The following is a 17,246-nucleotide window of genomic DNA, read 5'->3' on the forward strand; positions in this document are numbered from 1 at the left end:
ATGTCTTGAACACAATCAGTACTGGCACAGTAATGTTCCTGTAGCTTGTAATCAAAGTATGTGTACTTAGACACCTGTGTGTGTGTGTGTTTGTGTGTGTGTGTGTGTTTTAGGTGAAATTGATGAACAGCTGTGCGGTGAGGACTTACCAGCTCGTGTATGTCCTGAAGGGTCATACTGTAATGACAATTGGATTGGCCCCAACTACGGTATCACTCAGTTTGACAACATCCTGTTTGCCGTCCTTACCGTCTTCCAGTGTATCACCATGGAGGGCTGGACAGATATGCTGTACGATGTGAGAAACGAACACTCTCTCTTTCTTGCACACAAACGTACAAACACAAATATAGGATTAGTGTGTGATATAATGTCAGTATAGAAATGGAAATAGAGTCAGAATTTTATTGCATGTGAAATCAGCTGGTTGACCACCATGACAAACGTGACTATGGTAGTTGACCACCATGACAAACGTGACTATGGTAGTTGACCACCATGACCAATTTTATTAAGCTAGTTGACCACCATGACCAATTTAACTGAGCTAGTTGACCACCATGACCAACTTAACTGAGATAGTTGACCACCATGACCAATTTTATTGACCTAGTTAACCACCATGACCAACTTTATTGAGCTAGTTGATCACCATGACCAACATTATTGAGCTAGTTGACCACCATGACCAACTTAACTGAGATAGTTGACCACCATGACCAATTTTATTGACCTAGTTAACCACCATGACCAACTTAATTAAGCTAGTTGACCACCATGACCAAATTAACTGAGCTACTTGACCACCATGACCAACTTAACTGAGCTAGTTGACCACCATGACCAAATGTATTGATCTAGTTGACCACCATGACCAACTGATCACCATGCATGATCAACATATGTGTGTGTGTGTGTGTTTGCAGAGTAATAAAGCATTAGGCAGTGCGTGGAACTGGCTGTACTACGTCCCCCTCATCATCATCGGCTCCTTCTTCATGCTCAACCTGGTGTTGGGTGTACTCTCTGGGTAAGTGTGTGTGTATTTGTGAGGTGTGTTTGTGCAATGGACATAGTGGGTATCTTGCCGTTTCACTGTCTTGTGTGTGTGTGTGTTTTTTCCTCCACAGTGAGTTTGCGAAGGAAAGAGAGAAAGTGGAGAACCGTAACGAGTTTCTGAAGCTGAGACGGCAGCAGCAGATCGAGAGGGAACTCAATGGATATTTGGAGTGGATCTGTAAAGCCGGTACACACACATACACCACACACTCACACACACACACTCGCAGACACTTTTCTCTTCACTAATTTGCACGTCCATTTCTGGGTCTGATCATGAATGCTGTGCTTCCATAAAATACCCACCGTTGGTTTGTGATTGTTAATTTTAACATGTGTATTATTGGGTTTAATTAGTAGGATAATTGTTTCATCATCGTTGCAATGGGACCACATGAGATCCTAGCAACCATTATATAATATAAAAAAAATGAGCAGATCCCTACTAACCATCAAAAAAAACATATGGGGCATAATAATACCTGCATAGCAGCCACCTAACAACCACAGCAACCTATTTGAAACTGCACAGCAACAACATAGAGTTTATTTGATTTTACCAAATTGAAAATCTCTGAAATATAATCAAGAGGAAGATGGATGACCACAAGCCATCAAACCAAGATAAACTGCTTGAATTTTTGCACCAGGAGTAAAGGCATAAAGTTATCCAAAAACAGTGTGTAAGACTGGTGGAGGAGAACATGCCAAGATGCATGAAAACTGTGATTAAAACCAGGGTTATTCCACCAAATATTGATTTCTGAACTCTTAACACTTTATGAATATGAACTTGTTTTATTTTCTTTGCATTACTTGAGATCTGAAAGCTCTGCATCTTTTTTGTTATTTCAGCCATTTCTTATTTATGTATATATGTATATATACATATGTATATATTCTATCTTTTTTCTTTTCTCACTCTCTCTCTCTCTCTCTATGTGCAGAAGAAGTCATTCTGGCTGAAGATGACAACACTGGTGACCGTAAGAATTGTTTTTTTTATTTAATTTATTTTATTGAATAGACAGAAAACAAATAGGTACATGTATTTGGTATGTTAAAAATCACAACTAACAGAAAAAAACAATATCAAACTTGTCTGTTACATTAGTTCCTGTGATATATATATATATATATCTTTTTACATTATCTATTGATAATACAACTACTAATAATAGTAATAATAATTTGTTCAGGCTCCCGCCGCAGACCCACTATTAAGAAGAATAAGACAGATCTTTTGAATCCTGAAGAAGGAGAGGACCATGTAGGGGACGCTGTGGGTAAGAGAACCAAACAAAAATCACCAAATTATTTGTTTTCCAAATTCATGAAGTAGTCAAAAGAAGTTATGAGGGACAAAACTTTGGTGACGACCCCTTAAGTGAAAAAAAAAAAAAAAAAAAAAAAGAAAGAATGATGGCTTTTTTAATTTGACTGGTATGTGTGTATATTGTATTTCCTCAGGTTCTCCTTTCGCTCGTGGAAGCATTAAAGGTGATAACTCCAGCTTCAGTAAAAAGGAGCGGAGGTTCCGGATCCTGGTGCGGAAGATGGTGAAGACTCAAGCGTTCTATTGGACGGTTCTCAGTCTGGTGGGACTGAACACACTTTGCGTGGCGGTGGTTCACTATGATCAGCCGGAAATGCTCTCTGACTTTCTCTGTGAGAACGTTACCAGCTCATTTGTGTGCGTGTGTGTGTGTGTGTGTGTGTGTGTGTGTGTGAAACCAGAGAGATATTTAAGGAGCTGTCAAACTAAAATGTTCTATAGGCATCCAACAAGAACATTTTTAGAGTCTTTATCACTGGAAAATATAGATTTTATTAATTAACTGTACATTTCTAAGATAATTAAAAGGTCATGAGTTTAATCATTGATTATTGTTTATCAGGATTTATTAGTGTGCTTAAGTATTGACCTTAAACCTTGATTATTAACATTAATTATTGAGATTGATCAGTGAGCTTAATAACTGATATTGGGTTAGCGTCGTAAGTTACCTATTAGTTTTTCTTGCGTTTTTATATATATACTTTTAATAGTATGGTTAACCATTGATTACTAATTATCATTAAGCTCATTTATTGATTCTTGTGTTGTATTATTTTGGTAAAAAATTACTGTAGAGTTTTAATTATTGATTGTTGGGTTTTATAAGTTGTGTTATTGTTTGATTTGTCATTTAGCTTAATTATGCATTCTTGATTTGAAAAAAAGTTGATATTTGATTGTTGAGTTTGATAACAAAGCTTAATGATTGATTACTGGGTGGTGAATCTTAAGTATACTTGTTGTTAATTGGGTTTGATTAGTAAGGTAATTATTAATTTTTGAGTTTGTTTTTTTTAAGCTTAATTATTGATGATTCATAATTATTATACATAATTATTGTTTAGTTGTTTTGCTTATTGTTATTGTAATATTAGTTATTAATATTCTAATATTAGTTCTAATTATGATGTTTGTCTCCACCCACAGTCTATGCGGAGTTCATTTTCCTGGGCCTGTTTATGTGTGAGATGTTAATAAAGATGTACGGATTGGGCACCCAGCCTTACTTCCACTCCTCCTTCAACTGCTTCGACTGTGCGGTTAGTGCCCTACTTTCTTTTTCTTTTTCTCTTTCTTCGTCTGACCTTCACAGGTCTTTGGCCTACATTAGACTTTGGACACTTCTTTAGAGTGTTCTGTTGTTTTGGGATTTAAATATGTGTGTGTTTCAGGTCATCGTTGGCAGCATATTTGAGGTAGTCTGGGCTGTGATTAAACCAGGAACTTCCTTTGGGATCAGTGTACTGCGAGCTCTCCGACTGCTCCGGATCTTCAAAGTTACTAAGTGAGTTTCCTGCAGGTTTTTCTGGCAGTGATCCCACTGAAGGACCCAGTCTTAACTTGCTTATTGGATTCCTGTGAGGTTTACTGGGTTCTACAAAAGTCCTGTAAGGTTGACTAGGTTAAACAAAAGTCCTCTGGGGTTTACTGGGTTACACAGAAGTCTTGTGGGGTTTACTGGGCTCAACAAAGGGGTTGTGGGGTTGACTGGGTTCAATAAAAGTCCTGTGGACTTGACTAAGTGTTACAGAAGACACTTGGGGTTGACTAGGCTCAACAAATGTCATGTGGGGTATACTGGGTTCCACAAAAGTCCTCAGGGATTAACTGAGTTCTACAAAAGTCATTTGGGTTTTTCTTGGGTTTAATAAAAATCCCTTGGGGTTAACTGGGTTTCACAAAAGTCCCTTGGAGTTGAATGGGTTCAACAAAAGTCTTGTGGGGTTGGCTGGGTCCATAAAAGTCCTGTTGGGTTGACCGGGTTCTACAAAAGTCCTGTGGGGTTAACTGGGTTCTACAAAAATCCTGTAGATTTGACTAGGTTCAACAAAATTCTTGTAGAGTTGACTGGGTTGAACAAAAGTCCTGTAGAGTTGACTGGGCTGAACAAAAGTCTTGTAATTTTAACTGGGTTCAACAAAATTCCTGTAGAGTTGACTGGGTTGAACAAATGTCCTGTAGATTTGACTTGGTTTAACAAAATTCATGGGGGGTTCATTGGGTTCCACAGAAGTCCTGTAGAGTTGACTGGGTTTCACAGAAGTCCCTTGAGGTTAACTGGGTTCCAAAAAAGTCCTGTAGAGTTGACTGGGCTGAACAAAAGTCCTGTAGATTAGACATAGTTCAACCCAAGTCCTGAGGGGGTTGATTGGGTTCAACAAAAGTCATATAGACTCTGGGATTAACCGAGTTCCACAGAACACTCCCTCCCAGTTGAATTTGAGATTGGTTCTCTCTTTCTCTTTCAGGTACTGGGCGTCTTTGCGGAACCTGGTGGTGTCTCTGTTGAACTCCATGAAGTCCATCATCAGCTTGCTGTTTCTCCTCTTCCTCTTCATCGTGGTCTTCGCTCTGCTCGGGATGCAGCTTTTTGGGGGACAGTCAGTATTCACCACAGCAGCTTATATTAAAGATAGTTAGATAATTCAGCAAAAATAACAAACTGTTCAGTTGGGAGGTAAAGAAGATTACCCCAAACTGTCCACAGTGAAACAATGATCTGACTGTTGCTGATGATGTTGTTGCTGTTGTTTTGTCGTTGTTGTCAGGTTTAATTTTGAGACGGGAACTCCTCCTACAAACTTCGACACATTTCCTGCAGCAATCATGACTGTTTTCCAGGTGAGCTGTTAATCCCACCTGATCACTTCCTTGATTTTATGTATTAGTAATATTAATAGGATAGGTTTCTCAGGGGAACCTGGGGTAATTTTCTCTTTTATTGGGGTCCTCTGTGATTTTTTTTCCCCATCCAGAATGACCATGTATGTGTTTTCTCAGATGTCTGTCCTCTGAGACAATAACAGGCTAAATTACCTATTGTTTTTCGCTGAACTCCAGGGTTCTAAGGTTTGTGCCAGGTATTCCTGCCTGGATTCACATCTCTGAGATTAGTCACCTCGCGTTCCTACGCACCGTAATTACGCTTTCCAAGTAGATCCACGTAAACACAACAGCGAGTGGAAATGGAGGAGCTACTGAATGCGATGTCATGTGACCGAGAAAGTAAAAATCTCACTGATCCTCCTGTTTTTTCAGTTGCAGTCCAGATGCAAGAGTTTTAAGAAACTAATCCTGTGATATTTTCACATTTAACTTAAACAGAAAATAATGCACCAGAAAATATTGAATAAAATGGAATTAAACAAAATGGGCCCTATTTTAGCGATCTTTAGCGCGCCAATCAATTGCGGATCACACAGCTTGATTAAGGGCGTGTCAGTGTTTCTTTGGTATTGTGAGGGTGCAAAAGGGGCAAAGAAGGCAGGGTACTAATTCTCCTAATTAATAGTTTTGTGTGTAACATAAAATAAACCAATCATAAACCAACCGCATTTACAATGCACATAAAGTCAAATCAAATGCATTTAAGCTTAAATGCCGCCCAATAGTGCAAGACTGAGGAACCCTTAGTGTTCCGGTAAGCCAGGGCACTATCATCTAGCGGTTCGTCTCACATAGCTTGTTTTAACACAGCAAACAGCAAATACTCTGAATGGCGAAAGAGCTAGCCTTACGATTAGCAGCTAATGCTAATGCTGCTGCACCCAGCCTTAGTGCTGGAGTAACTTCATTAAAAACTCACCTTTGTATCAGTGTACTTCAGCAGAGTGGATTTACCTCTCCTTAAAGCTGACTGGTAAAATTCATACCAAAGGTGCAGATGATTGTCAATGTTTTGGAAAATTAAAGGATTTTAAGTGCGCCTTATAGTCAAAAAATACAGTACACATACCACTACATCTTTATAATTCTATGTATCAGAAAAAATGTACCGAAGTGTATTCTGTTTTTTTTTTTTGTGTGTGTGTGCTTCTGTGTGTGTTAGATCCTGACAGGTGAAGACTGGAATGCTGTGATGTACGATGGGATTAAATCTCTGGGAGGAGTTAAAAGGGGGATGATCTCTTCTGTGTTTTTCATCGTCCTCACACTGTTTGGCAACTGTATCCTTTATTGACTTAGTCCTAGTACTAGTATAAGCATTAATATTAGTATTAGAACAGTTTTGATACAATAGACCGCACTGTTCTCCTAGAAAGATTAAAGAACATGGTCACAGAAATAACCCTGTTGTGGTTCATGACAAAGCAAACTAAACGTTATCAGATTGTGAACATAAATGTTAAACCTCCCAGTCATACAAAAGTGAGATGGCGACTCCATTAATTAGCAAAGAATTAGCATTAAACAAGTCAACTGTTTTCTTCACAGACTCAGCGGTAGAACTGGTGTTAGCATTACTTTCAGTATCACTATTTGTATTAGTGTTAGCAATATTTAGTATTTTTTTTAGAACTGGCATAAAACAACCACATTCTTCACTAACTCAGTACTAACACTAGTATTAGTGTAAATGTTAGTATCTGTATTACTATCACTATTAGTATTAGTATTAGTGTTCGTGTTAGCATTAGCATCAGTATCAATATCACAACTAATATTAATAAAAGTATTTGCATTGGAATTACCGACTAAGTATTAGTCATCGTAATATTACTTTTAGCATCATGTCAGTATTACTATAAACTTTAGCATTAGAATAATTATTACTATTAGCTTTAGCAGTAGTATCAGTATTACTATTAGCTTTAGCATTAGTATCAGTATTACTATTAGCTTTAGTATTAGAGCTTTACCATTAGTATCACTATTACTATTAGCTTTAGCATAAGTATAAGTATTACATTTAGATTTAGCATTAGTGTCAGTATTACTATTAGCTTTAGCATCAGTTTCAGTATTACTATTAGCTTTAGCATTAGTATCAGTATTACTGTTTGCTTTAGTATTAGTATAAGTATTCCTATGCAGTTAAGAATTAAAATGATTATTACTATTAGCTTTAGCTTTAAATAAGCCGTATTCTTCACAAACTCAGTGCTGGAACTGGTAATAGCATTACTATCAGTATCAGTTTTATTATTAGTATTAGTGATAGCTATAGCAAGAGTATTAATATCATAAATAGTTTTGGTATTTGTAGGAGTATTTGTGTTAGAATTGGCATCAAACATGCATTAGCATCACTAGTATTCCGCTAGCATTAGCATTGGTATCAGTATCTAGTATTAGTAAAATAGTTTGGATTAGAATTATAATTAGACTCAGTATTAGTTAGTGTACTATTACTGTTAGCATTAGTATCAGGGTTACTATTAGCATTAGTATTAGTATGTACATTAGAATTAGCATTAGACTCAGTATTAGTCAGTGTAGTATTACTGTTAGCATTAGTATCAGTATTACTATTAGCTTTAGCATTAGTGTTAGTATTTGCATTAGAATTAGACTCAGTATTAGTCAGTGTAGTATTACTGTTAGTATTAGTATTACTATTAGCTTTAGCATTAGTATTAGTATTTGCATTAGACTTAGCATTAAACAAGTATTCCTTAGACTTAGTACTAGAACTACTTTTAGTAATAATACTAGTAATACTTTGTTCCATCTTGAATGAACCAGCAAACTAGCATCATTCTAGCAACACCATTGCTTCCACCCAATAAAACACACTCACTGTTTGTGATTAGAGCTCTTTGACCCTCTGGTTTTAGACACACTGCTTAATGTATTCTTGGCCATCGCTGTGGATAACCTGGCCAATGCTCAGGAACTCACTAAGGTAAATGTTATTTAAAAATATATTGTATTTACTGTGTTTTAACTGTTATATTGTAAATTTAAATCTATGAAAGTGTCAGGATTTCATGTGAAAAACTGCCAAACTTAATCTAATCATGTCTGATTCAAATACTTTAAAAAATACGTTTCCTTTTTGCTTTAACTACATTTTGAAATGGGTACTTGTATTCTTTTACTTAAGTAAAAAAAGACAGCTTTTTAATATACCATGAGATTTGGGTACTTCTGCCACCTTCATTGAACACAGCAAGTCCACAGCTGACAAATAGCGCCTCCTGGTGGTCTCTACCAAGAGCTCAAATATAGGTACACTAACATATAAAATCATGGCACAGCAGTATTTAATTGCTCATTAAGTGTTACTTCATGGGATGGCTTGGGAATGCCCAGAAGGCATTTCAGGCATCAGATATTAAGGTATTGTACTGAGTTTAAACACTGGCAGCTCTTTTCAGCGAAGGCTTTTTTTGTAATCTGTGTGGGTTGTGGCCTCCAAATCTGCTCACCCTCAATCCTCCAGTCCCATTCTATTTGTCTGCTGAACAGGTAATCACTGAGATTCAGTAAGGTTGCTAACTATATTTATCACCACCATTAGTATACTGGAGACGGACATTCTGTGTGTCAATCTGGCAACCTGTGTGAGCTTCGCATCTGGGGAAAAGTGTGTGGGGCAGAAAAATATCTTTATAAAGTCTTTGGAAATTGGACTGCTGTAGCCATTATACAAATTTGCGCACATTTTACATAGTGCACGTGTCGTGTGTACCAGTATTACAGCACAGAAAGCATCACCGTGTGTGTGTGTGTGTGTGTGTGTGTGTGTGTGTTTAAGGATGAGCAAGAGGAGGAAGCGGCAACCTCACAGAAACTAGCTTTGCAGAAAGCCAAAGAGGTTGCAGAGGTCAGCCCACTTTCTGCCACCAACCTGTCCATTGCTGCGTAAGTCTTTCTCTCTCTCTCTCTCTCTCTCTCTCTCTCTCTCTCTCACAAACACACACAGACTTTAAATACTTATTTAGGTCTTCAATTTAAAATACACATTTAATAGACCTGAATCTTGTCAAATGCATAACTTATCACACACACACACACTTACAGAAACAGGTGCGCACAGAAACCACAGAGTGAAAGTGCTTGAATATTCATTAGCAGAAGTGAATGGACATGCTCACTTACAAGACACCTCTGACACCCAGGTCTTCATGAATATGCGTTCATATGCAAATGAGCCCCCACCTAATAGCAGAAGGTAGAAGAATGGTTTATCCAAATGATCTAACACTGCCAGCACTAGTTTGCACTGGTTTTTAGAGGGTGGGGCACGATTCCCAGTTCGATCTGAAGCAAGAGTAAGTTAGATTAATGCATTAAGCTCAGTTTAGTATTGGGCGTGAGCATGTAGGTAAAATCCAAATAGAGATGCCTCTGGTGTGATTGATGTGGCGCAGTGGATAACACCACTGCATGCCAGTGAGCTACCGCATCATGTGGAAGAATGGGGTTCAATTCAGTGATATAACAGTGGATCAACACCAGCAGATGACACTTCTCTCCAAACTATCACTGATTGTGGAAACTTCACACTAGACCTCAAGCAGCTTGGACTGTGTGTCTCTCCACTCTTCCTCCAGACTCTGCTCCCTTGATTTACTAATTAAATGCAAAATTTACTGATGATCAGTGATGGTTTGGAGAGACATGTCATCTGCTGGTGTTGATCCACTGTGTTTTATCAAGTCTAAAGTCAGGGCAGTGTTTTCCCAGAAAATCTTACAGCACTTCATATTTCCGTCTGCTGACAACTTTTGTGGAGGTGCGGATTTTATTTTCCAGCAGGACTTGGCACAATGCTCTCACTGCCAAAAGTACCAATTTGTCTTGTATAATATTTAAATTTCTGAGATACTGTTTTTTTTAATAAGCTGTAAGTCATCAACAATAAAAGAAATAAACACTTAAAATAGATTACTCTGTGTGAAATACATCCATATAATAGATGAGTTTCACATTGTGAACTGAATTTAACAGTTTAATATCACTTTTCAGTGATATTCGAACTTTTGGGATGCACTAGTATATGCAGATTTATTTTTCAAATGAACATTTTAATGTAACATTATAGCTTTTGCAAAAATGTGTTCTGAGAAGGGGGTGTAGAGCACTATAGTCCCCTAAGGTGCTTTTTAAGATTTTGTCCTGAATAGTATTACTTCTCCTTACATTACTTTAACTTGTATACTTATAGTAGATTGAAACCAGCACTTTCATACTTTTACTTGAGTAAAAAGCTTGAGTTATACTTCAACTTCTACAGAAGCATTTTAAACCCTAGTATCTATACTTCTACCTGATTAATGAATGTGAATACATTTCACAGCTATACCTGTGTGAGTTGTGATATATACACTCCTTCTCTTTCTCTTATTCTCCTTCTATCATCTTCTCTCTTTCAGTAAGGAACAGCAGAAAAATTCAAAGGCCCCAAAGTCTGTATGGGAGCAGCGCACCAGTGAGATTCGCCGCCAGAACCTGATGACCAGCAGAGAGGCGCTGTACAATGAGCTGGATACAGAAGACTGGAAGGTTAGCGAGATGGAGGTTTTAGTCAACCTTCTTCAATCAGAGAAGATTTACGTATAGCTTTACAGTAAAACAGTTGTGCAACAATAACTGTGACTCTCTGTTTTCTCAGCAAACAAACTTCCGCAACCGTCCAGATGTGAAAACCCACCTAGATCGCCCCCTGGTGGTCAACCCACAGGAGAACCGCAACAACAACACCAATAAACCCCGTCCGGGTGAGCCTGAGGACCTGCCGCCTGACCCGCCCCGGTACCAGCCGCCCTACTCTAGTCGGCAGTGCATGCACCAGTCTGACCCTCGGGACCCCCGGCACCACTCACACACTCACCGGCGGAGGGAAGAAGGGGCCCGGAGACACCGGGGCAGAGGAGCAGAAACTGGAGGCGACTCAGAGGAGCCAGAAAGGAGGCAAAGGAGGCATCGCCACGGCAACCATGGAGACGGGGAGGGGAGGAGGGAACGGACCTGCCCACATCGCTCAAAAAGGTAGGTTTTTTTAATGTGCGAATAAATAAAGGGCTAAACTGCTGGGGGTTGTATGCTGAATGGGTGGGGCTAAACTGCTATTGGCTGAATAGGTGGACCTTAACTGCTGTTATCTTGAATGGGTGGGGCTTAGGTTCTGTAAGGTTGAATGAGTGGAGCTTAACTGTTAAAATATCAGTGGGAGGTATAAACTGCTGTAGGCTGAATGGGTGGGGCTAAACTGCTGCATGCTGAATGGGTGGGGCTAAAAGTCTGTAGGCTGAATGGGTGAGTCTTAACTGCTGTAGACTAAATGGGTGAGTCTAAACTGCTGTAGACTGAATGGGTGGGGCTAAACTGCTACCCAGTATAATTCATAGTGTAAAGTACTGAGCAGTCAAGTCTCATCTCTCTCTTTCTCTCTCCCTGTTTCACAGAGAGGGCGTCATGTCCGCCCGCCCAATGCACAGTCTTGTGTGTGACGAGAGTGTGTACAGTGAGGATCTAGATAACCTGCGGAACAGCAGGCTGGCTCTACACGACCCCGATACATGCTGTGACGTGGAACAGGCCAACAACCTGCTGAACCTGCAGGGGCCAGAGCCTCAGGACTGCGCCATCCTCATCCTCACACAGCCCACACACACCCCCACCAAGACTGACCACACCGAAATAGACATGCCTCCCATATACCCCTCCCTCCATGCCCAGCTGCAGGGTAAGTTTTCTCATCGAGGCCAGATGTTACAGTCTATTTAGAATACACACTCACTGGAACTTTCCCAAGATTTCCCAACCTTTTCTGTAACTCAGTGTGTTTGGTGTGAAATTGTGCTTCATTGTAGATAAATATTCCAACTCTGATTTCTTTACATGGTGGTTAATGGAAGCAGGTATTAGAAAAATATTAGAACCTGAAAATATTTTATATATGTGTGTATATATATATATATATATATATATATATATATATCCCAATACATGAGTTACTATTCAATATTTTGTAAGATTTTAAGGTGAGGGTTGTGGTAACCTGCCGTAGTATCAATGGTGGTGTCAATAAAAAAAAAAAGTTTATCAGATTAATCACAACAATATTCTGTGATTAATTGCACTTGTTCTTCTTAAGATGCAAGTTTTTAGAGTGGATATTTAAAATATATAATTATACCACAGTTAGTTCCGACCCTGAAATGTGATTGGCTGGGAGACATTCTGTGAGTGCCATTGTCACCTGGTAATGCACTGTAACCGAAGCTCTCCATGTATTACTCCGCCACATACAGGTAACCTAGCAACGATGCAGCGCTTACAAGCCAAACAGCACAGCTTCAAACAGATCAGCAATGGAACTATTTTAACTCGCCGAGTTTTTATAACCAAACAATCAAATTTTTTGTCATCTTTTTTAACTTAAAATCTTTCAATAAACAGCGATAATTGAACTGTGGTATAATTCCAATAATTCACTCGAGGTTCGGGCTATAACGTGTAATATTGGCACTGCTGTGCTGTTCTATGACCGCAGCACAGCAGTGCCAGTATTACACATTATAGCACCAACCTCAAGTGTATTATTGCTTAAATGAAAGCACAATTATTAGTGGTGTCAATTAAAATACTGGTATATACTTTTAGGAGAGATAAAACCAACGTGGGGTGCTGGACACATTGGATAGTTTATATTTATATTTAAAAAATCTAAATAAAAAACTTTACTGTATATACAGTATCAAAAGCACAAAAAACAGCACTGCCCTCAAGTGGTCAGACGTTTTTACACTACAAAAAAACAACCACTGTGTGCCACCAGTCATTACCTTGTAAACTTTTCCAAAACTGATTCAGTTCAGATAGCAGCAACTATTGTTCAGCACCTCCAGGAACTCCTCACCTTCAAGAAGCTGAGAAAACTATTTCAGGTGACTCAGGTACCCCTTGAAGAGATTGAGATTTAAATACCAAGTGCAGAGTGTGCAGATCTGTCTTCAAAGATAAACATGCTACTTTGAAGAAGAAAGATATTCTGGTTTGTTTATCACTTTTTGTTTACAGAATAATTCCATGTGTTCCTGTATAGCTTTATTAGTCTTCAGTATTAAATTTTCAACGTGAAAAAAATCATAAAAAGAAAGGAAAAAACACTGAATGAGAAGAGGTGTGTCCAAACTTTTGACTGGTACTGTATTCATCCACATTTTTAATGATATGTGGTTTTAAATACGGCTTTCAGGCCAAGTATCTTTTCAGAGCTTTGGTTGAACAGTGTCTCAGCTATCAGGCAGTGTGTTTATAATCATTTGGTGTAATAATTTTCTGTAAGGGTTTTTTTTATAGCTTCCATTCACATCTACTGTGAACAGTTTTGGGGATGTGAGTAAGATTTTTCTATCTCTTTGTTCGTACTGCAGTGAACAAGAATGCTAACACTGAACCAGCTAAAGAGGGGGAGAAGAAAGAGGAAGAAGAGAACGGCGGTGATGATGAAGACGGACCTAAACCCATCCCTCCATTCAGCTCCTGCTTCATAATGTCTCCAACCAACCCGTGAGTGCCCAACAATACATAATTCCATTCAACACCATTCAACAACAGTTGATTCAGTTCAGCACTGAAATTGTTCAATTCAGCTCTGATGTGATTCAGCACTGAAATCAGTCAGTTCAGCAATCATATGATTCAGTTCAGCAATGAAATTCAACTCGGAGCCAAAATGATTCATTTCAGTCCCAAACTGATTCAGCACTGAAATTGTTCAGTTTAGCTCTGATATGATTCAGTTCTGCAATGAAATTCAGCTTAGAGCCAAAATTATTCCGTTCACTGAAACTGTTCAGTTCAGCTCTGATATGATTTAGCACTGAAATCATATGATTTAGTTCTTTAATAAGATTCAGCTTAGAGCCAAAATGATTTCAGTTCAGTCCCAAACTGATTCAGTCCAGCATAAAAAGGATTCACCTCAGCATTTAAATGATACAGTTCAGAAGTGCCCAACAAATACAGTTTGCACATGTTTATTAAATACAGCATTCACATGTAAGTATGTGTGTGTGTTCTTTTGCAGGTTTCGTAAGTGCTGCCACTACATCCTGACTCTGCGATATTTTGAGATGTGTATTCTGTCTGTAATCGCCATGAGCAGCATCGCCCTGGCAGCAGAGGACCCAGTGTGGCCTGAATCCCCCCAGAACAATGTGAGAGGACACAAACACACACACACACACACACACACACTAGTAAACACTTCTACACACAGTTTTGTCTGTTGATCTATGTAAACACTTTTGGACTGGAAGAGTTCATCATGTTTGTGTGTGTGTCGCTGTCTTACAGGTTCTTCGCTACTTTGATTATGTCTTTACTGGAGTGTTCACGTTTGAGATGCTTATCAAGGTAAACCCTTCCAATATAATGATGTGTGTGTGTGTTTGTATCCTTATTATTGAGGTCCTGTTTCCAACTTGACCACCTAATCACTCTGTTCAGGTCTATGGGTTAACATTTCTCCTGAACAGAGCTCAGCTCAAGACATCTGGTTCTCTGGTACACCAGAAAGGTTCTAATGAATAATGTAATGAGGAGTGTGCTGAAGGGTGTGTAGAGAAGTGTGGTGGAGAGTGCAGAGGAATGCTGAAGACTATAAAGAGTTTGATGAAGAGTGCAATAAAGATTATAAAGAGTGGAATAAAGAGTTTGATGAGAAGTTTGAGTAAAACGTGTTACAGAGTACAGAGGAATCCTAAATAATATCCTGAAGTGTGATGAAGAGTGTAAGGAACATTTTAAAGAGTGTGATGAACATTACAAAAAGTGTGAAAAAGATTATAAAGAGTGTAATGAAGAGTGTGATGAACATTACAAAGAATGTTATGAATATTATGAAGAGTGTGATGAAAATTAAAGAGCGTGATGAGAAGGATAGAGTGCTAAAGAGTGCGAAGGAATTATAAAGAGTAATGAAGATTATCAAGAGTGTGATGAATGTTCTAAAGAGTGTGATGAGTCTAATAACGATAATAAAAAGTGTGATGAAGAGTGTGCTAAGTGTTCTAAAAAGTGTATAATGAAGATCAAAACGAGTGTGATGAATGTTCTAAAGAGTGTGATGAGTGTAATGAAGATTATAAAGAGTGTAATGAAGGTTATAAAGAGTGTGATGAGTATTCTAGAAAGTGTGATGAGTGTTTTAAGATTGGTAAAGAGTGATGAGGTGTATGGAAAGAGTGGACTAAAGAGTGTGATGAGAAGTGTGGTATAGAGTGCTAAAGAGTGCAGAGAAATGAAGAGAGTGTAATGAAGATTATAAAGAGTGTGATGAGTGTTCTAAAGAGTGGAATAAAGATTGTGATGGAGAGTGTGCTGGAAAGAAGTGTGATAAGTGTGCTGAGGAATGTTCTGAAAAGAGTGTTTAAAGAGTATAAAAAGAGTGTGGAAAAGTGTGTGTGGTGTGAAGTGTGATGAGGAGTGTGCTGTAGAGTGTGATAAGGAGTGTGCAGTGGTAACAGTTTGCTGTGTGTGCTTCAGATGGTGGTTCTGGGTTTGGTTCTTCATGAAGGTTCGTATTTCCGGGACCTGTGGAACTTTCTGGACTTTATAGTGGTTAGTGGTGCCCTGGTGGCCTTCGCCTTCACGTAAGTGCCCCTTTACCCCTAAATCACCCCACCACGCCGCCCGCCACTACCACATCTACTCACTCACTTGACCACCCCCTACTGACCCCCCTGCTTACACCTCTCTCTCTCTCTCTCTCTGTATCTCTCTCTTTATATCTATATTTTATTTGTATTTTTTTATTTTTTCTTCTTGCTTCATGCTATTTTCCCCTTTCACTCCATCCTTTAATTTCATTCAATTCTCTTTCTGTTTTTGTGTATCACCCTCATGCTCACCCTTCCTTCCCGTTCACACTCCATCCTCTCGCTCTCTCTGTCTCTCTCTGTACGTCTGCCTGTCTTTCTTAATTTCTTACTCTCTGTATATCTATCCTTCTGTCTGTCTTTTGTGTCTCTCATGTTTTGAGCATTATACAGCGCCCCCTATGCTTCCTGTAACATATAACAGTTTGTCAGAATGAGCGTGTAGATCATACGAACATTATAAAGAATCATAGAGCGCCTCCTATGCTTCCTGTAGTGTATTACAGTCTGTCACAACGAGCATGTGGATTATTTGAATATTAAAAAGCACAATAGGGCACTTCCTACACATTCTGTAGTGTTTAACAGTCAATAGTAATAAGTGTGTGGATAATTAAACATTACAGAGCATTACAGAACTTTATAGAGCGCCCCCTATGCTTCCTGCAGTGTATTGCAGTCAATAGGAATGAACGTGTGGATCATTTAAACATTACAGAGCATTAAAAAGCTTAATAGAGCACCCCCTATGCTTCCTGTAGTGTATTACAGTCTGTCACAACGAGCATATTGATGATTTGAATATTAAAAAGCGCAATAATGCACCTTATACACATTCTTTAGTGTATAACAGTCAATAAAAATAAGTGTGCGGATCATTTAAACATTACAAAACATTAAAAAGCTTAATCGAGTGCCCACCATGCTTCCTGTAGTGTATTACAGTCTGTCACAACGAGCATGTCAATTTTTTTTTTATATTAAAAAGCGCAATAGGGCGTCTCCTACACATTCTGTAGTTTATTGCAGTCAATAGGAATGAGTGTGTAAATCACTTGACCATTAGAGTGTATTTCAGAGCTTAATAGAGCACCCCCTATGCTTCCTGTAGCATATTGCAGTCTGTCACAATGAGCATGTGGATCATGTGAACACTGTAGAACATCATAAAGTGAATAAATGACAATAAAACAGCATCATTCTGTTCAAATATGAGTGATTATTGTCAACACAAGTTAATTACTATTAATAATAATTATTACAATTATTATTAATTATGGCCGAAGAGGAGG

The 17,246-nt window shown here is 38.5% G+C and overlaps 1 protein-coding gene across 9 annotated transcripts in view; it reads left to right on the forward strand.

Annotated features, from left to right (window-relative positions):
* The window catches only part of cacna1ab (calcium channel, voltage-dependent, P/Q type, alpha 1A subunit, b), a 95,380-nt gene that overhangs the window by 13,577 nt on the left and 64,557 nt on the right, over positions 1 to 17,246 (forward strand). For all 9 annotated transcript variants that reach the window (XM_049471055.1, XM_049471061.1, XM_049471062.1 and 6 more), the window contains exons 5-24: positions 114 to 298; positions 927 to 1,030; positions 1,131 to 1,246; positions 2,007 to 2,045; positions 2,259 to 2,345; positions 2,530 to 2,727; positions 3,545 to 3,657; positions 3,790 to 3,902; positions 4,867 to 4,998; positions 5,167 to 5,239; positions 6,447 to 6,564; positions 8,176 to 8,243; positions 9,099 to 9,205; positions 10,720 to 10,849; positions 10,959 to 11,335; positions 11,752 to 12,032; positions 13,726 to 13,861; positions 14,382 to 14,511; positions 14,651 to 14,710; positions 15,842 to 15,948. In XM_049471055.1, the coding sequence (XP_049327012.1) occupies positions 114 to 298; positions 927 to 1,030; positions 1,131 to 1,246; positions 2,007 to 2,045; positions 2,259 to 2,345; positions 2,530 to 2,727; positions 3,545 to 3,657; positions 3,790 to 3,902; positions 4,867 to 4,998; positions 5,167 to 5,239; positions 6,447 to 6,564; positions 8,176 to 8,243; positions 9,099 to 9,205; positions 10,720 to 10,849; positions 10,959 to 11,335; positions 11,752 to 12,032; positions 13,726 to 13,861; positions 14,382 to 14,511; positions 14,651 to 14,710; positions 15,842 to 15,948 (2,674 nt within the window). The remainder of the gene's footprint in view (positions 1 to 113; positions 299 to 926; positions 1,031 to 1,130; positions 1,247 to 2,006; positions 2,046 to 2,258; positions 2,346 to 2,529; positions 2,728 to 3,544; positions 3,658 to 3,789; positions 3,903 to 4,866; positions 4,999 to 5,166; positions 5,240 to 6,446; positions 6,565 to 8,175; positions 8,244 to 9,098; positions 9,206 to 10,719; positions 10,850 to 10,958; positions 11,336 to 11,751; positions 12,033 to 13,725; positions 13,862 to 14,381; positions 14,512 to 14,650; positions 14,711 to 15,841; positions 15,949 to 17,246) is intronic.

Source organism: Astyanax mexicanus, chromosome 23, assembly GCF_023375975.1.
Source record: "Astyanax mexicanus isolate ESR-SI-001 chromosome 23, AstMex3_surface, whole genome shotgun sequence".
NCBI lineage: Eukaryota > Metazoa > Chordata > Actinopteri > Characiformes > Acestrorhamphidae > Astyanax > Astyanax mexicanus.